Source organism: Embiotoca jacksoni, unplaced genomic scaffold (genome assembly GCF_022577435.1).
Source record: "Embiotoca jacksoni isolate LCO1_2020_lvr unplaced genomic scaffold, fEmbJac1.0.p SCAF_99, whole genome shotgun sequence".
In the NCBI taxonomy this organism is placed as follows: Eukaryota; Metazoa; Chordata; class Actinopteri; family Embiotocidae; genus Embiotoca; species Embiotoca jacksoni.
In genome coordinates this window covers 452,047-470,633 of record NW_027185457.1, presented here as the reverse complement: position 1 = coordinate 470,633, position 18,587 = coordinate 452,047, and the positions used below count along the sequence as shown (strand labels likewise).

General features: G+C 45.9%; 3 protein-coding genes across 4 annotated transcripts; all 3 read right to left on the bottom strand.

The window, feature by feature from the left end:
- Positions 1 to 157: 157 nt before the first annotated feature.
- On the bottom strand, positions 158 to 6,543 carry LOC138193961 (E3 ubiquitin-protein ligase TRIM63-like). 2 transcript variants are annotated; one of them, XM_069142296.1, is made up of 10 exons: positions 6,273 to 6,543; positions 3,974 to 4,146; positions 2,793 to 2,967; positions 2,490 to 2,585; positions 1,796 to 2,029; positions 1,672 to 1,694; positions 1,436 to 1,560; positions 796 to 1,061; positions 474 to 588; positions 158 to 309 (listed from the first exon to the last, which is right to left on the bottom strand). In XM_069142296.1, exons 1-9 carry the CDS (start codon positions 6,390 to 6,392, stop codon positions 511 to 513), a joined length of 1,290 nt encoding a protein of 429 aa, XP_068998397.1. In that variant the 5' UTR covers positions 6,393 to 6,543; the 3' UTR covers positions 158 to 309; positions 474 to 510. The 2 variants fall into 2 exon arrangements, with proteins under 2 accessions (XP_068998397.1, XP_068998396.1); XM_069142295.1 differs by having other exon boundaries at positions 158 to 588.
- Positions 6,544 to 7,100: 557 nt separating this feature from the next.
- LOC138193967 (dnaJ homolog subfamily C member 5-like) lies at positions 7,101 to 9,740 on the bottom strand. Its single transcript, XM_069142304.1, has 4 exons — positions 8,982 to 9,740; positions 8,490 to 8,703; positions 8,233 to 8,407; positions 7,101 to 7,940 (listed from the first exon to the last, which is right to left on the bottom strand). Exons 1-4 carry the CDS (start codon positions 9,326 to 9,328, stop codon positions 7,843 to 7,845), a joined length of 834 nt encoding a protein of 277 aa, XP_068998405.1. The 5' UTR covers positions 9,329 to 9,740; the 3' UTR covers positions 7,101 to 7,842.
- Positions 9,741 to 11,805: 2,065 nt separating this feature from the next.
- On the bottom strand, positions 11,806 to 18,367 carry LOC138193958 (junctional adhesion molecule-like). The gene is made up of 12 exons (XM_069142292.1): positions 18,282 to 18,367; positions 17,605 to 17,685; positions 17,328 to 17,425; positions 16,438 to 16,687; positions 15,939 to 16,039; positions 15,052 to 15,301; positions 14,553 to 14,653; positions 13,665 to 13,914; positions 13,164 to 13,264; positions 12,273 to 12,522; positions 12,116 to 12,157; positions 11,806 to 12,010 (listed from the first exon to the last, which is right to left on the bottom strand). Exons 2-11 carry the CDS (start codon positions 17,669 to 17,671, stop codon positions 12,144 to 12,146), a joined length of 1,482 nt encoding a protein of 493 aa, XP_068998393.1. The 5' UTR covers positions 17,672 to 17,685; positions 18,282 to 18,367; the 3' UTR covers positions 11,806 to 12,010; positions 12,116 to 12,143.
- Positions 18,368 to 18,587: the final 220 nt, after the last annotated feature.

The window sequence follows — 18,587 nt, the reverse complement described above, 5'->3', positions numbered from 1 at the left end:
TGACATCTGAGCTGTTTCTTCTTCGTTGGTAATAAAAGCGTGTGAGCACCGCAGTACGCCTCAACATTTTAATATTTAAATTAAAAAAAAACTATCTTTTTTTCTGCGTGGAACATCCCTTTAAATCAGACTCAGTAAAAGATGAAAGAAAAGCCGCTTTATAATAAAACAATAATTTATTTGACACTTTAACAGAAAACAGTTTGAGTTCAAACAACAAAATGTTCCAGATATGTAAAATTTAGACATATTTTCTTTCACTTCTTTGACACTCGTCAGAAAAACATCCTCCAGACTTCTAAAAAGAATCTGTTACCAAAAGAAAAAAGAAAAAAACGTATCTTTGGCATTTTTTCAGATAAAATTCCCTCCACAAATCTGCGCTAATAAAGACGAACAGTACAAACAGCTTCAGGTGTTTCTGCAGGTTTAAACAGGGAAATGTAAGATTAGGAAAAAAAAAAAAAAGGAACCTGTCAGGGAAGAAGACCTGATCCAGGTCCTGGTTTGTTATTTCTGGTTGAGCCAGCTGAAGGAGAAGACGTGTTTGGCTCCATCTCTGTCCTCCGACTCGCTCTGCTGATCGGACTGAAGAAGAAGAAGAAGAAGAAGAAGAAGAAGAAGAAGAAGAACGTTGAAGTAGACGTGACCGTTAAAGACACCTGATACCTGCGGCTGTTTTCAACGTCCAAACTGTTTTATTCTTCGGAGACGAAGGGACGTTTTAATCGAAACTGTTTCACCTGAAAAAAAATATTTCCCCGCAGCACCTGAACGCAGCGTGCCGTGTCATACCTGGGGGGCGGGGCTCGCAGTGGGGAGCGGCGGAGGAGGCGCGGCCTGGTTTGACAGTGAAGGGGCGGGGTTCTTTGTCGGTGTAGGCGGGGTCTCAGAAGGTCTCTGCGGGGGCGGGGCTGAAAATGGAGGCTGCTGATTGGCCGACGGTCCAGCAGCTGCAGCTGAAGGTGGAGCGCGCTGCTGCTGCTGCGGCTCAACTCGACTACCGGCCGTCGACCCTCTGACCTCCGACTCATCGTCGTCGTCGTCATCGTCGTCATCCACTGAGAAAACAGTAATGGTGAACGATTCAGCGCTAACACATTAGCATTCTACATGGTAGCATCTTAGCATACAGTACATTTAATGCTAACACATTAAACATGCCACCACATACACACACCAGTTACTCTGACAGTAGCTCAAAGCTAATAAGTTCGCATACACTGCGGGCCAATATTAGCAGCTAGCGACACATTGTCATATTTAGCTGCATATTGTAATAGATAATAATACTTCCAGAAAAAAAAAATTAGTCTACGCTGTGCTCGTTATATTGTAGCTAAACAATGCCATAGTAATTATTAGACGCTAATGCTAATCAATGCTAAGGACTAAAGTGTCTCGTCTCCGATTGGTCGGTGATGATGTCGTTTACGTTCGACGAAGTCGACGCTGGCTAGCGCTCTCCTCTGACGCCTGACGTTAGCCTTGAAGTGCTCCATGTTCTCGTAGCCTTGTTGGATTTTATCCAGGTGAGAGGTGCTGGTGCCCTCCACGAGCCTGACAGGAAACCACAAAACTGACGTCTTAATAAACCAAAACACAAACAAACAAAAAAACAACAACAACAACAACAAAAAACAGCACATGTTGTCGAACACAGAAACTCACTTCTGCAGCAGAGGTTTGGCCGTCTGTGGAGAAGAAATCAAACAAAGGGTTTTAGTCAGCGGCAGCTTGTTTACGACGTCCAGGACGAACGACGTGTCGTAAGCAGCGCTGCGTTCAGGTTCACCTGCAGGAACACGGCCATCTCGGACTCTTCCATGGTCTGGATGGCGGTCTCCAGCAGCTTGGCGGCGCCTTCCAGGTGCTCGCTGTACCTGCCGCTCAGGCTGCGGATGTAGTCGCGCTTCTCTTCCTGCTCGGCGTTGATCCTCAGCGTCATGTCGCCCTTCTTCTCCTCCAGCAGAGCGAACAGGTGATCGAACGACTCGCACACCTTCGACTTCTGCCTGCGACCGTTCTCCTGCAAACAACCGTCATCACGTCATCACGTCATCACGTCTCAGAGGAACGACGAGAAGACGCAATACAACTACAAACACGTGTCTCTTTCTCATTTTGTGTTTGTGGCTGTTTTCCACCGATTCATGTCTCTTTGGAGTCATTTTTTTTCATTAGTTTTGCACTTCTTTGTGCTGATTCTGCATTTCTTCCTGTTTTTTTTGTGGGTTTTTTTTGGCACATTTTGAGTTGTCTTTCATTTATTTTTGTTTGGTTGGACTCGTTTTGTGTTCCCAACAAAGAAAATGTTGTCACTTCAAACAGCAGCTCATAAGCCTTCTGGCCCCTGTGTGTGTGTGTGTGTGTGTGTGTGTGTGTGTGTGTGTGTGTGTGTGTGTGTGTGTGTGTGTGTGTGTGTGTGTGTGTGTGTGTGTGTGTGTGTGTGTTGGTGGGTCATTTCGAAGGTGCAGAGATGAACTCACGTCGACGGTTCGGCAGGTTTCTTCCAGCTGACTGATGATCGCCTGAATCCTCTCGTTGTTTCCAACCAGCATGGAGACACAGTCGGTCAGCTCGGCCTGCATACACACACACACACGCACGCACACACACACACACACACACACACACACACACACACACACACACACACACACACACACACACAGCTCTACACAGGTGCTCTATGAGATGGAGGTCAGGCTTGTCTGAGGGCCATTCGAGCACTTTGATGTGTGTGTGTGTGTGTGTGTGTGTTGTTGCAGTGTGTAGAGCTGCGTGTGTACCTTCTGCTGGGTGAAGACGTGGTCCAGCGGGGCGACCTCACAGTCTTTGTGAGCTCCGAACACCTTGCAGAGAGAACAGGTGGGAACGCTGCAGCTCACACAGTAGATGTTGATCTTCTCGTTCTCGTGTTCCTCACACAAGGGCTGGTCTACCTTCAACTCGGGGACCGGCTTACTGACAGACAGACAGGTAGAGAGACAGACAGACAGGGAGAGAGAGAGACGGACAGGTTTACTGACAGACAGAGGGAGAGACAGGTTTACTGGGAGACTGACGGACAGACAGGCAGCTTTATTGATAGACAGACATGACCTGATACTCCTTCAGGTCCACATGTGGACTGGATGGACAAACTCTGGTCACCCTACGGGTGAAGAACAGTGGGCCTCGTTGCTCACGACAACAGAGACACATAACACCCACACAGGTGAGGGTGGGCACTCTCTGAGAGGAACATGGTCGTATTCCCGTTTGTATTTGTTCGGTTGTGGATTTTTGGAGCAGAAACCTGCCGTCTGTGTCAGTTCGTCCTGAAATTGTTGACCAGCTGAACTAAAATAATCCGGCTGCTGTCTCACCGACCTACATCTAAAAATAAATTCTGAATGTCACAAGTGTCAGCAGAGAAGAAGACCACCGACGCTTCTCCTGCAGTAGAAGAGCGCTGAGTGGCCGACGGCGACCTCTGGTGGTCGGAGGAGCAACGACTCCTTTCAGGAGGTGCTCCAGAGACACAACACGTTGTTTACTGTTCACTCGTTGTTTGTGGCCTTATAGTGAGACTTTGAAAACAAGCTGTTGCTGCTGCTGTTGTTGTTGTTGTTGTTGTTGTTGAAAGCATGAGACCAGCTGCACCTGGAATTCTGGTTCTTGTGAAATCCACTTTGATGAGTCGCCAGAAACAGGAGCCCCACAGTTTCAACACACCGAAGGGACCCGGGTTTAAAGCTGCAGGAGTCTGACACGGAGGTCACGTGACCCATCTGTCCAAAGATGCTGAGAGGACGCTGACACGGGGGTCATGTGACCCACCTGTCCATCAAAACTGTGACATCATCACTAATGAAAAACTACCAAATCGACAAAATAAAAGCCAGACGTTTCACGAGCCAAACTGCTGACCCCCTCAGTGTGTGCACAGGTATGTATAAAGGTGTGTACAGGTGTAATGTTTACGTACCTGCTGCTCCCCTGTTTGTACATGTCGATGATGTTCTCCACCAGCAGGTTCCTCTGGAGTCCATAGACTCCGTGTCGGTCCAGAATCACCTCATGTCGGCAGGACGGGCAGCGGAAACGTCCGCCGGACGTCACCGTGGAGCCGCTCCTCGTCGACAGGTAGGGATTAGATGACTGTAGGGAGGGGTGGGGGGGCGGCATCACACAGGTAGAAATTCACAACAGGAGCAGAGAGCATCGACGGAGCAAAGACTTCTTTTCAAAGAGAAAACTTGTTGATTTCAGAGATGAGTATCAATCAAACTTTCCAACAGGAGACCTTCGGCATGATGAAACAGTTGAAGCTCATATCTGTGTGTCGTGTGATGCAGTATTTTTATATTTAATATTTAGATTACTGTATACTAAACACAAAAAAGGAGCTGAAAGTTGCCAAAAAGTCTGTTGGTCAGTAGTCTGATGAACACACTCCGGGTGCTGATGAAGATCACGTGTTGCAGTCGAGAGCAGCGGCACATTGAGTGGAGTTTGTTTTGTCAGCAGCTGCCTTCAGGTTCAACATTCGGTCAGTTTGTGGATCCTTTTAACGTCAAGTCTGCTTTTAATCGTATAAACATTTCAGACCTTTATCTGCTGTCTGTTTCTGTCTCCTGATTTCATTTGTTTGTTGTTGTTATTTAATCTGTTGACATTTGTTTAGGAAATGTCTGCTGTCCGGTGGTGCTTTCAAGGACACTCTGATCCCTTTGAAATCAAACGCAGTAAAAAAAAAAAAAAAAGATGCGGTTGAAAGAGTCGTAAGGATTTGATCTTTGTTTAAAGATTTTGTATTTTGTGTTTTCTATTTGTCTCAATCTGGTAGAATTAAAATTTTATCCTTATTTAAGCCTGCAGTGAGGAAGTTTTGTCTCCCCCTTGCTGTCAGTGAGAGGAATTACAACAACAGTGTTGACATATTTGTGACGTTGAGTCTAAAGTGTTCAATAACATTTGGAAAGTCGAGAAGAGCCTTGTGATTGGATTTTAACTCCATTCAAGTTAGCTTAGGGCTAAACAGGAAGTCAGCCAGCTCAGAGCACGCTCAGTGTGCAATCATCGAGCTAGCATGGGAATGTCTCACCAGACACCAAATTATGAAATGCAAAGACAGAAACCTCCTGACTTGATTCACCAAAACATAAAACACTGACCTCTGATGTTATTCACAGGGATTCTTTTTTCAAACTGCAGTCAGATTTCAAATGTTTGAGCGTCTTTGAACGCACCAACAAGAACAAAACTTCTACAACAGTCTCTGCTTTTTTCCTCACAATTTCACCACAACAAAAAAACAGGACTTTGGCCCGCAGGCGGTGTGTGTGATCCTCAGGTGTGTGTGTGTGTGTGGCCCCTCAGGTGTGTGTGTGGCCCCTCAGGTGTGTGTGTGGCCCTCAGGTGTGTGTGTGGTCCTTCAGGTGTGTGTGTGTGGCCCTCAGGTGTGTGTGTGTGGCCCCTCAGGTGTGTGTGTGGCCCTCAGGTGTGTGTGTGGTCCTTCAGGTGTGTGTGTGGTCCTTCAGGTGTGTGTGTGTGGCCCTCAGGTGTGTGTGTGTGGCCCCTCAGGTGTGTGTGTGGCCCTCAGGTGTGTGTGTGGTCCTTCAGGTGTGTGTGTGGCCCTCAGGTGTGTGTGTGGCCCCTCAGGTGTGTGTGTGGCCCTCAGGTGTGTGTGTGGTCCTTCAGGTGTGTGTGTGGCCCTCAGGTGTGTGTGTGGCCCCTCAGGTGTGTGTGTGGCCCTCAGGTGTGTGTGTGGTCCTTCAGGTGTGTGTGTGTGGCCCTCAGGTGTGTGTGTGGTCCCTCAGGTGTGTGTGTGTGGCCCCTCAGGTGTGTGTGTGGCCCTCAGGTGTGTGTGTGGTCCCTCAGGTGTGTGTGTGTGGCCCCTCAGGTGTGTGTGTGGCCCCTCAGGTGTGTGTGTGGCCCTCAGGTGTGTGTGTGGTCCTTCAGGTGTGTGTGTGTGGCCCTCAGGTGTGTGTGTGTGGCCCCTCAGGTGTGTGTGTGGCCCTCAGGTGTGTGTGTGGTCCTTCAGGTGTGTGTGTGGCCCTCAGGTGTGTGTGTGGCCCCTCAGGTGTGTGTGTGGCCCTCAGGTGTGTGTGTGGTCCTTCAGGTGTGTGTGTGTGGCCCTCAGGTGTGTGTGTGGTCCCTCAGGTGTGTGTGTGTGGCCCCTCAGGTGTGTGTGTGGCCCTCAGGTGTGTGTGTGGTCCCTCAGGTGTGTGTGTGTGGCCCCTCAGGTGTGTGTGTGGCCCCTCAGGTGTGTGTGTGGCCCTCACCTGGAAGATGTCATTGGCACACTTGCGGCAGAGGTTGTGCTGGCAGGGCAGGATCACCACCGGCTTGGTGAACATCTCCAGACAGATGGGACAGATGAGCTGCTTCTCCAGAGTGTCCATGACGCTGTAAGACACTGAGGACGCTGGGGGAGAAACACCCGTCACCTGGACAGGTTAGGGGGGGGACGTGGAGGGGCGAGAAGTCCCAGCAGAGAAATAAAGTAAAATCAGAGAAGCAGCAGAGAGGAGCGTTTGAGAGGCCTGCTGGCTGCACACTGACCACTGAGTCTGTTTTTAGACAGAGGAACGTCAGCCGTTGCCGTGCCGACATGCCCTTATATGTCAAAGGTCAGGAGGAGAAATGAGAGGGAGGGGAGGCGGGGAGCAAGGGGTGAGTAAGTGGGACGGCTGTTAAAGGGACAATCCACCGTTTTTAGAGCAGCTGAGGAAGCTGCAGCTCCTTCTGCTGGTCAGACTCAAACATGTGAGTCATCATTACAGCTGAGTAGAAAACAACACATGGGTCCTATTCTCACAAGTTAATAAGAAGATATTATTGTCTAAATACAAATCTGAAGTCTGTTAGTAGAAGATTTCAAACAAGAAATAAATAAAGATATTTAACAGTATATAAATGCTTGTTTGCAAAAAAAAAACCCTGTTTAATCAGATCAGATCGAGACACATTTAAGCTTTTAAATGATCTCTGATACAAATTATTTCAGATGTTCAAATATTAAAATATCTTTTTTTGACCCGACCTGAAGATAAAAGCAGCCTTTAGCCAACCAAAGAGGAGAAATATAAAATCAAAGATCAAAATATAAATATCAAAAACAGACTTTTAGTTCCTATCAGGTTTGGTTGACATAAAAGAAGGAAAAATCTTCACATTAAAAAAACTGCCTCATTAATTTCAGAATATACACTCTTCGGGACTGTTTACTGGAATTACACATCATCAATAATTTATCAACGTGCATGTTCCTGATGAATACAGAAGAGAGGTCACGTCACATGACCACAGGTGTCTCCTCAGGTTTATTTCAGGTCACAAATAACATCAATACGAACAAAAAACAAACTCCAAACCAAAACATTATTTACATCATCGGACACGACGACAAATGAGATTTCTATTTATGTTACCGTGACGACAAAATAATATATGTGATAAGTGTGTTGACTGTCTGACGGTTTAATTCAGCTGTTTTAAGCTCCAACAACCAATCAGAGCATTAATCTGATAAACAACGATAAAGACAGTCCTACATTTTTGGAAAACTACGAAGTCCCTGAAGAGCCAGAACACGACTATTTTTAAAAAATTTGGTGGACAAGATTTTCGAACAGATGTGGCTCTTGTTCTCACAACATAATAAACAGGATACAGATGTTGTAATTCAGAGTCAGATAAAATAAAATTTCTCCAGATCAAACTGATTTCACTAAATGTCAGACTTTGTGTTTTTGATGCAGAACTGTTGTTTTCACTTCATTGAATGGACCTGCAGAGGTGCATCAGGTTCTGTCTTTAAAGCTGTGATGAGTTTCCTGTCTCGTATCAGCTTCATGTGTAGGTGTCTCCGTATCTGCGGTGTCCGTCGGTAATCAGCTGAGTCTTCTCGCTGGCGTTAGTCGGCTGGTGGACGATCGGAGCTTCGACGTCTGCAGAGAAACACAAAGCACAAACTCAGATTCATTATTACATTTATCTGTGGACAGATGTGACTCTGCAACAAAACAAAGACAAAAACAAAACAAAAACACAAAACAAACACAACAAAACAGCAAAATAAAAAAGACACAAAGAAAACACAAAATAAAACAAACACTACAAAACATAACAAAATAAAAAAAAGACAAACAAAACGCAAAATAAAACAAACACAACAAAACAAAGGTGCGCATTTAATAGTTACAGGAAGGCTGTCAAAATAAAAGCTTCCTGTCATCTCACCATTGTCAGGGTCGTTGCGGATCTCCTCCTCCAGGTCGTCGGGGGAAACGTAGTCTTGCTCCGCCCCCTCACCTGTGGGCGTCGGCTTGAGTTTCCCGCAGCAGCAGTTGCAGCAGCAGCAGAGGCAGCAGCAGCAGTAACATCCGGTCACGATCCCACAAACAAAAAACAGACCCTGGAACAGAAACAGACCATCGCTTGACAACATCTCATGTCACCTCTATTTAGTCAGAGTCAGTATAAGCCCCGCCCCCCACCTTGGCCCACCAGGTGGACAGCATGAAGTACGCGTTGACATTATCCTCTCCGAACTGCTGAGCCACGTAGAGTCCCAGAGAGCCGTACGAGTCGTAGATGTTCCTCTTGGGGAGGTCGGACAGGACGGCGTGAGCGCTGTTCAGCTCCTTGAACTTCTCCGAGGCCTCGGGGTTGTCCGGGTTTTTATCCGGGTGGTACCGCAGCGCCAGCTTCCTGACAACAAACACAGGCTTTAAGGTTCGCTGGTGTTCAGCATCACAGAACATGTAAACTTAGAAACTTCTAATTTAACTAATTTTAAACCACTTGTCGGTGCACTAGCGGGCGTCCACACAGCAGGGGGCGCTGCCGCACAGATGTCTGTGTTTGTGTCAAATGACAAAGTGAAGTGTTTACCTGTGGAGCCAGCTCCGATCCTGCATTCATCAAACCAACATTCAACTTTAGCAGTTTCAGCAGCAGGTGAGTGGGCGGGGCTTTGGTCGTCTCACCTGTAGGATTTCTTGATTTCGTCATGGGTGCAGCCTTTCTCCAGACCGAGGATCTGATACAGAGACTCTCCAGAGGTGGACAAAGTTCGCTGCCTCCCTTCAGACATCCTGACACCATCACCTGTCACAGGTAGAAAAAAACATAAATATACTGGTGGGCTTTGCCCCGTTAGCCCAGGTGTTGCTACCTGCCTTTTTAGCAGCATAGCTACAGGAGCTAACATTAGCCAAGGTGTGGCTAGTTGCATTGTTACCAGTGTAGCTACGGGAGCTAACTTTGGGCCAGATGTGGATTGCCAGTGCTTCCCAGGAAGCTCGCATTGCTTCAGTTTGAGGTCACACGTCATCTTAAAACTGTAAAACCTAAAAATTCTTCAGTTTTCAAGCAGATACAATGAAGACAAAACATCAAATCATTAAATCTGATAAGATTCAACCAGCCTCCTGGCATTTTCACATACACAATCAATTGAAAGGAGCAACGCTGCTGAGCATGCTCCGTAGGCCCCAAAATGCAGAAACATGCCGGATGGTCAGTGAGCAGCTTTCACGGGCATTTTTTGCATACATATGTAAAATAATGAATTTATTATAGAAAAATGTGAATTTTTCTGTTGATCATTTCAGCTTTTGTTCATTTCATCTTTAAACGAGTAGAAACTACAACACTGCACTCGGCCATCTCTGTGCCTCTAAATCGCATCCTGTAGTGTGTTTATCTTAAATTTTAAAAACCAGACAAAACACAAAGTTTGAGGTTCCCACGAGCTCTGGACTGTAAATAAGAAACTAAAGTACATTTTTGTTTAAAATGGATCAGAGAGCTGAGTGAATCAGTCAGTCGGTGGATGCTGCAGAGAGTCCAGGTTTTACCTGCTGATCAATGGCAGTGATTGATTGTCGGGTAAAATCATCAACTTTTTGTCTGTTTTGCAGTTTTACAGAAGCCTTATTAGAACAAATAAAGTTCACTTATCCTGTAGGATTTATAATGTTAATAAAACACTGGAGTACACTAATGTGATGAATCAACATGTTCTATAATGTTTTTAATGTAAATCCTGTGAGCAGAAAGCAGTTAAAGGCCATCAGTAAATAATTTATATTGTTAATTATTACTTTGAACAAGATAAAAAGAAAAGGAGCTGGTGGAAGATAATAGAAAAATAAATGACTAACTAAAACCTAAACTAGTATCATTAAACGAGTGCAGGTTTGAGGAAACATTTATATTTTGACTATTAATTATTTTGTGTCATTATAATAATCAGATAAATATAACAATAATAATGAAGACACTTGCTGTACTGAGAAGTAAAAATCCTCTGAAAACATTAAAGTCTTTGGGTAAATTAAAATGCAGACAGGGCCTCTTCTAATCATTTGTGGGCCCCGGGGCTAAAACAGGTGGATGGGCCCTCACTGCCCCCCATTAAACATCCAAACAGCAGCTGAAACAATACAGAAAATCAATTGGCTACAACTTTGATGGAGCTTTTAAAACCTTTGTTTGTTTTTAATAAATAAAGAGAATAAATAATCTGTAGATAATAAAACCAAACATGTTCTGCTTCAGGGAATAAGGATAGACATTTCATCACTTTTTTGTGACATTGTATACACTGAACAATCAATTATTAAAGAGAAGAACTGTCAGGTGTATCAATAATGAAAATAATTGTCAGCTCTGTGAAGATGTAAGTTTTCCACAAGATAAATGACACAAGACTGAAATGTATTTAAGCTATTCGATGAAGCTGCACACAAACTAAAATAAGATTCTGTAACTCAGACTCCCTTCACAGACCAGAACCAGGATATTTATCAGATTTGACTTTTAATGGCGTTCATTTAGAACAAATAACAAATTCATGTTTAATTGAATCATGTGGACACTAAGGAAAACCTGGAGCTTTGGGTCCTCAGTCTTACAGAAGAATTGTAACCATGACCCGTCACTGAGGCTGAACCAGGATCTCTGTGGCCCCTGGATGCCTCAGATATACGGTTTTCATTGAACAGAGGTGAGATAACTGATTATACATGATGATGTCACTCAGATATTTGCCTGCCTATAAAGAAATCAAAGGTCAGAGTGAAGGTTAAAGATCGTTACCTGCCTGCTGAAGCCTCGCAGCGTCCCGGAGCGTCTGCCTACCTGTCCAGGTGAGTTTGTGGTCGACACCGCGGCTCAGAGGATCTCTGACAGCCTCCATCAAACATTCAGCAGCGGCCCGGCTCCGGTGACCACGAGCCGCCACGCCTGCTCAGGTTTCACCGAGGCGCTCCGGTGGACGCATTGTGACAGGGAGGGAGGGCGGTTACCATGACAATCAGGTGAGCCGGTAGGAGGTGGGGCAGAAAGGAAAAATAGATAGATAGATAGATAGATAGATAGATAGATAGACAGATAGACAGATAGATAGATAGATAGATATGAAGAGGAGGAGGAGTTTCTGTGGTGTTCATACTTCAGATCGTTAAAAGACATTCAGATTTAGTTGGTTTCTCTGGTTTATATTCTGCTGTGGGAATGTTTTCTCCACAAATGGTGGTGGTGTACCACAAGGCTCTGAATGAGAACCTCTGCTTATTTAAAAATTGTTCATGCTTCCACTCTGCAACCTTATATAGAAATTTAGATAAATGTTAGTTTATGTGTAGATGACACATCAAGCCTCAGCTGCTGTGGTCACGGCTGCAGAAAAGAAAACAGGAGACACAACTTCCTGCAGCTGTAACGTTGGCTGAATGTCCCATTCGAACTCTAATGACCACATATTCAGTATTTTATGAATGTTGAAGATGAGTAACAGTTCCACAGTGACTTGTCCTGTTTTCACTTTATTATTGTTTAATCATCACAAAAATACCATATAATGTTTTGTTATGTGTGAAATTCAGCACCAGGTGTCTTGAAAGGGAAATCCACATTTAGTATCTTGGTCACAAGTCAAATCAGCAGCAGGTAAGAGTGAAGTTTGATTTCCAGCATGGCGTCTCATCAACTCGCTCTGATCCTCAAAACCCTGAAAACATTAACAAAGAGGTGTCTTTCTGAACCTGAACAGGAAGTGACGATCAGAACAGAAGTTGTCTGTATCAGCTGTGTGCTCATGACAGGAAATACTCACAGGTGATTGGTCCGGCAAATACTGGCACCTAATTGGTCGAGGCTGCAGCAGAACGAGTCATTCAATTTATCAGAGCATTCATGACCCTTCGTGCCACAAAGCAGCTGCTGTTTCACCGCTCTCTGATCACAGTATGGAGGTTATGTTTGTAACCTACCCCGGATGACGAGGGATGTGACGCCTTGCTCGTTGCCACTGGGGTAGGTGGCGTATTCGCAGATGTACTTCCCTTCATCGCTCTTCTTCACATCTCTTATCTGGATGGAGGGGTTGGCCAGGTTCAGAGGACTGGGTCCAAAACTGATTCTGCCCTTCACATGTGAGTCGGGGTAGTTGGGAACGAAGTTGGGGTGAAACACAGCAATGTAGATCCTTTCTCCGTCCTTTGGCTCGTAGATCCAGATGACCTGTGACAGACGAGGTTGAACACAACATTCAGAATCGTGGACTTCTCACTTCACAAAGATGTGACTAAGAGATGCAACTGTTGTTCAACCCACAAATCAAAATGGAGCCCTGTGCTGTTTGTTAGATTGAATCTTCAGACTCAACCATAGACTGTGTATAAAAGTGGATCGTAGCTTTGGGCTCTTTAAAATGAGGCCGATGCAGATGTGCCTTAAACTGTAATACCACTGAGTGCCACTAGAGGTTGGCTCCAAAAGGACTCCGGCTCCATAGACTCCCATTCAACTAGTCTCAAAAAATTCTCCCTCAATAAGATTTCTCCACGAGTTGTCTCGGTTTTGTGAGCCAACGTCACTCCTTCTTATTAGTTTTCTGGCCGTCCATCTGAAAATAATCCCATCATCCCATCAGGCCTGTGGCGCAGTCAGGTTACAGCTATCGGTGGGCGGGACGTAGTATCGGCAGGTTTCCAGTCAGATCGAGTCAGATCCTCCGCTCACCCCCCCCGAGCTCGCCCAAATATGGTCACTACCGGCTCCACACTGCTTGGGACTAGAAAGATGGCGCCGGCCAAATTATGAACTCGAGGCTTCATTATGACCGTTCACAAATGCAAAAAAATGTACCATGGGAGTCTGACCATTGTGAGCTGCGTCCCGGAGCCAGCAGTGAAGCCACAGCGCAGGTTGACTGTCTGGCCAGGATGCGACACCACCTCTGGATCAACCTCCACCTGCTGACCTGAAACAAAGAAAGAGAAACATTCATCTCTGTTTCCTGACGTCTAAAGAAAGAAGCAATGGAAAGGAGTCATGCCGGGTCAAAGCCTCCTGAACTTGGCTGTAGGGAAGAGTCCGGTACGACAGAGGACAGCAAAAAGAGTCTGCTGTCTGTCCATGACTGAGTAACTGTGGACCCTACAGTCTTTAGAGCCAAAGCACATTCTGACCTCATCAACATGTGGATGGACTCTCCAGCAAAGGTCACAGAGAGGTCAAAGAATTAATTACAAGAGTCGTCCAGAATCAGTTTAATCAGCCTCGCATCAATTTATCAGAGCATTCATGACCCTTCATGCCACAAAGCAGCTGCTGTTTCACCGCTCTCTGATCACAGTATGGAGGTTATGTTAGTAACCTACCCCGGATGACGAGGGATGTGATGCCTTGCTCGTAGCCGCTAGGGTAGGTGGCGTATTGGCAGATGTACTTCCCTTCATCGCTCTTCTTCACATCTCTTATCTGGATGGAGGGGTTGGCCAGGTTCGGAGGACTGGGTCCGAAACTGATTCTGCTATTCACATGTGAGTCGGGGTGGTTGGGATTGAAGTTGGGGTGAAACACAGCAATGTTGAGCCTTTCTCCGTCCTTCGACTCGTAGATCCAGGTGACCTGTGACAGAGGAGGTTGAACACAACATTGAGTCGTGGACTTCTCACTTCACAAAGATGTGACTAAGAGATGCAACTGTTGTCCAACCCACAAAACAAAATGGAGCCCTGTGCTGTTTGTTAGATTGAATCTTCAGATTCAACCATAGACTGTGTATAAAAGTGGACATAGCTTCGGGCTCTTTAAAATGAGGCCGATGCAGATGCGCCTTAAGGTGCAATACCACTGAGTGCCACTAGAGGTTGGCTCCAAAAGGACTCCGGCTCCATAGACTCCCATTCAAGTAGTCTCAAAAAATTCTCCCTCAATAAGATTTCTCCACGAGTTGTCTCGGTTTTGTGAGCCAACGTCACTCCTTCTTATTAGTTTTCTGGCCGTCCATCTGAAAATAATCCCATCATCCCATCAGGCCTGTGGCGCAGTCAGGTTGCAGCTATCGGTGGGCGGGACGTAGTATCGGCAGGTTTCCAGTCAGATCGAGTCAGATCCTCCGCTCACCCCCCCCGAGCTCGCCCAAATATGGTCACTACCGGCTCCACACTGCTTGGGACTAGAAAGATGGCGCCGGCCAAATTATGAACTCAAGGCTTCATTATGACCGTTCACAAATGCAAAAAAATGCATCATGGGAGTCTGACCATTGTGAGCTGCGTCCCGGAGCCAGCAGTGAAGCCACAGCGCAGGTTGACTGTCTGGCCAGGATGCGACACCACCTCTGGATCAACCTCCACCGGCTGATCTGAAACAAAGAAAGAAGCATTCATCTCTGTTTCCTGACGTCTAAAGAAAGAAGCAATGCAGAGGAGTCATGCCGGGTCAAAGCCTCCTGAACTTGGCTGTAAGGAAGAGTCCGGTACAACAGAGGACAGCAAAAAGAGTCTGCTGTCTGTCCATGACTGAGTAACTGTGGACCCTACAGTCTTTAGAGCCAAAGCACATTCTGACCTCATCAACATGTGGATGGACTCTCCAGCAAAGGTCACAGAGAGGTCAAGGAATTAATTACAAGAGTCGTCCAGAATCAGTTTAATCAGCCTCGCATCAATTTATCAGAGCATTCATGACCCTTCGTGCCACAAAGCAGCTGCTGTTTCACCGCTCTCTGATCACAGTATGGAGGTTATGCTAGTAACCTACCCCGGATGACGAGGGATGTGATGCCTTGCTCGTTGCTGCTGGGGTAGGTGGCGTATTCACAGATGTACTTCCCTTCATCGCTCTTCTTTACATTAGTTATCTGGATGGAGGGGTTGGCCAGTTTCGGAGGACTGGTTGCGAAGCTGATTCTGCCCTTCACATGTGAGTCGGGGTAGTTGGGATCGAAGTTGGGGTGAAACACAGCAATGTTGAGCCTTTCTCCGTCCTTCGACTCGTAAATCCAGGTGACCTGTGACAGAGGAGGTTGAACACAACATTGAGTCGTGGACTTCTCACTTCACAAAGATGTGACTAAGAGATGCAACTGTTGTTCAACCCACAAAACAAAATGGAGCCCTGTGCTGTTTGTTAGATTGAATCTTCAGATTCAACCATAGACTGTGTATAAAAGTGGACATAGCTTCGGGCTCTTTAAAATGAGGCCGATGCAGATGCGCCTTAAGGTGCAATATCACTGAGTGCCACTAGAGGTTGGCTCCAAAAGGACTCCGGCTCCATAGACTCCCATTCAAGTAGTCTCAAAAAATTCTCCCTCAATAAGATTTCTCCACGAGTTGTCTCGGTTTTGTGAGCCAACGTCACTCCTTCTTATTAGTTTTCTGGCCGTCCATCTGAAAATAATCCCATCATCCCATCAGGCCTGTGGCGCAGTCAGGTTACAGCTATTGGTGGGCGGGACGTAGTATCGGCAGGTTTCCAGTCAGATCGAGTCAGATCCTCCGCTCACCCCCCCGAGCTCGCCCAAATATGGTCACTACCGGCTCCACACTGCTTGGGACTAGAAAGATGGCGCCGGCCAAATTATGAACTCAAGGCTTCATTATGACCGTTCACAAATGCAAAAAAATGCATCATGGGAGTCTGACCATTGTGAGCTGCGTCCCGGAGCCAGCAGTGAAGCCACAGCGCAGGTTGACTGTCTGGCCAGGATGTGACACCACCTCTGGATCAACCTCCACCTGCTGATCTGAAACAAAGAAAGAAGCATTCATCTCTATTTCCTGACGTCTAAAGAAATAAGCAATGGAAAGGAGTCATGCCGGGTCAAAGCCTCCTGAACTTGGCTGTAGGTAAGAGTCCGGTACGACAGAGGACAGCAAAAAGAGTCTGCTGTCTGTTCATGACTGAGTAACTGTGGACCCTACAGTCTTTAGAGCCAAAGCACATTCTGACCTCATCAACATGTGGATGGACTCTCCAGCAAAGGTCACAGAGAGGTCAAAGAATTAATTACAAGAGTCGTCCAGAATCAGTTTAATCAGCCTCGCATCAATTTATCAGAGCATTCATGACCCTTCATGCCACAAAGCAGCTGCTGTTTCAACACTCTCTGATCACAGTATGGAGGTTATGCTAGTAACCTACCCCGGATGACGAGGGCTGTGATGCCTTGCTCATTGCCGCTGGGGTAGGTGGCGTATTCGCAGATGTACTTCCCTTCATCGCTCTTCTTCACATTAGTTATCTGGATGGAGGGGTTGGCCAGTTTCGGAGGACTGGTTGCGAAGCTGATTCTGCCCTCCACATGTGAGTCGGGGTAGTTGGGATCGAAGTGGGGGTGAAACACAGCAATGTTGAGCCTTTCTCCATCCTTCGGCTCATAGACCCAGGTGACCTGTGACAGAGGAGGTTGAACACAACATTGAGTCGTGGACTTCTCACTTCACAAAGATGTGACTAAGAGATGCAACTGTTGTTCAACCCACAAAACAAAATAGAGCCCTGTGCTGTTTGTTAGATTGAATCTTCAGACTCAACCATAGACTGTGTATAAAAGTGGACATAGCTTCGGGCTCTTTAAAATGAGGCTGATGCAGATGTGCCTTAAACTGTAATACCACTGAGTGCCACTCGAGGTTGGCTCCAAAAGGACTCCGGCTCCATAGACTCCCATTCAACAAGTCTCAAAAAATTCTCCCTCAATAAGATTTCTCCACAAGTTGTCTCGGTTTTGTGAGCCAACGTCACTCCTTCTTATTAGTTTTCTGGCCGTCCATCTGAAAATAATCCCATCATCCCATCAGGCCTGTGGTGCAGTCAGGTTACAGCTATTGATGGGCGGGACGTAGTATCGGCAGGTTTCCAGTCAGATCGAGTCAGATCCTCCGCTCACACCCCCCCGAGCTCGCCCAAATATGGTCACTACCGGCTACACACTGCTTGGGACTAGAAAGATGGCGCCGGCCAAATTATGAACTCAAGGCTTCATTATGACCGTTCACAAACGCAAAGAAAATTGATCATGGGAGTCTGACCATTGTGAGCTGCATCCTGGAGCCAGTGAAGCCACAGCGCAGGTTGACTGTCTGGCCAGGATGCGACACCACCACTGGATCAACCTCCACCCACTGACCTGAAACAAAGAAAGAGAAACATTAATCTCTGTTTCCTGACGTCCAAAGAAAGAAGCAATGCAGAGGAGTCGTGCTGGGTCAAAGCCTCCTGAACTTGGCTGTAGGGAAGAGTCCAGTACGACAGAGGACAGCAAAAAGAGTCTGCTGTCTGTCCATGACTGAGTAACTGTGGACTCACCTGCACTCTGAGATGAACAGGCGGCCACGAGGAGCAGCGGAAGCAGGCGGATGAAGTCGTGGAACATTTTTACCCAGCAATCTGTCAGAAAGTCCATATTTTAACACTCGTGATTAATTGTATTGATTGATATGGCACAGCCATACCATCAACTCTTATTGTGTGGATTATTTTCAGTGAACTTCAATTGACATAAACATCCTGGATTTAGTTGTAAAGTCAAACACCAGGGCCAGAAAATGGTTGTTCTACTGCATGCGGTATATTTATTAACTATAATTAGGCCTTAAATGAGCAGAGAAAGACAAATAAATTGTTAATCATGATTATTTGTCTGGCAATTAACTAAACTAACTAAAGGACTCAGATCAGGAAACTTCAGGACAACCTGAATAAACTACATCAAACATGTTGGATATTTACGACTTTAAATCTGGTTGTGTGAAAGGAACAGCGAGAAACTATTGATCAGGAGCCCTCAGTTCCTGACTGGAAACAAGCTGACAGCTCCATAATATGAACATGAACAATATCTCCACGGCAGAGAGGGTCAAAGAAAGTATAAACATGATTTTTAATGATCACAGGTTTCCCTTCTAGTAATATCAGAAATGTTTGCTTGTAGTGAAAGCTCAGCCGTGTTTGAAACTAACAATAAAACTGTATTTATAACTCACCTCCAGCTGCAGAAAGTGTAAACCCTGCTGATTGTATTTAAGCTTTAATGGATCGAAATTGTAGATTTGGAGTGAGCAAATCAAATGAGACGGCGGTGGGTGGCAAAAGAGATATTTATTTACAGTCCATTTCTGAGTTGGACTGTACATAACCTCCCACAGGTCCAGTGAACATTGTTCCCTTGAATGTTCAATATTTCCAAATAAGGAGAGGCGCCTGTCCTGTCCTTTAAACATGGGTAACTTTGGAGCACCTAGACTGTCTGTAATCTGTTAAGATTTGAAATTTTTTTCGTCTGCAGTTTT

Coding starts and splice junctions, on each gene's coding strand:
- LOC138193961 (XM_069142295.1), bottom strand. CDS start 6,392: ATGGACACTCTGGAGAAGCAGCTCATCTGTCCCATCTGTCTGGAGATG. Junction 2,968..3,973: donor TACAAACAGGGGAGCAGCAG/GTACGTAAACAT, acceptor TCTGTCTGTCAG/TAAGCCGGTCCCCGAGTTGA. Junction 589..795: donor CTGCGAGCCCCGCCCCCCAG/GTATGACACGGC, acceptor CTTCTTCTTCAG/TCCGATCAGCAGAGCGAGTC.
- LOC138193958 (XM_069142292.1), bottom strand. CDS start 17,671: ATGTTCCACGACTTCATCCGCCTGCTTCCGCTGCTCCTCGTGGCCGCC. Junction 15,302..15,938: donor CCGGGACGCAGCTCACAATG/GTCAGACTCCCA, acceptor CCTCTGTCACAG/GTCACCTGGATTTACGAGTC. Junction 13,265..13,664: donor CACATCCCTCGTCATCCGGG/GTAGGTTACTAA, acceptor TCTTTGTTTCAG/GTCAGCAGGTGGAGGTTGAT.
- LOC138193967 (XM_069142304.1), bottom strand. CDS start 9,328: ATGACGTGTGACCTCAAACTGAAGCAATGCGAGCTTCCTGGGAAGCAC. Junction 8,704..8,981: donor GAAATCAAGAAATCCTACAG/GTGAGACGACCA, acceptor GTTTGTTGTCAG/GAAGCTGGCGCTGCGGTACC. Junction 8,408..8,489: donor TGTCCACCTGGTGGGCCAAG/GTGGGGGGCGGG, acceptor TTTCTGTTCCAG/GGTCTGTTTTTTGTTTGTGG.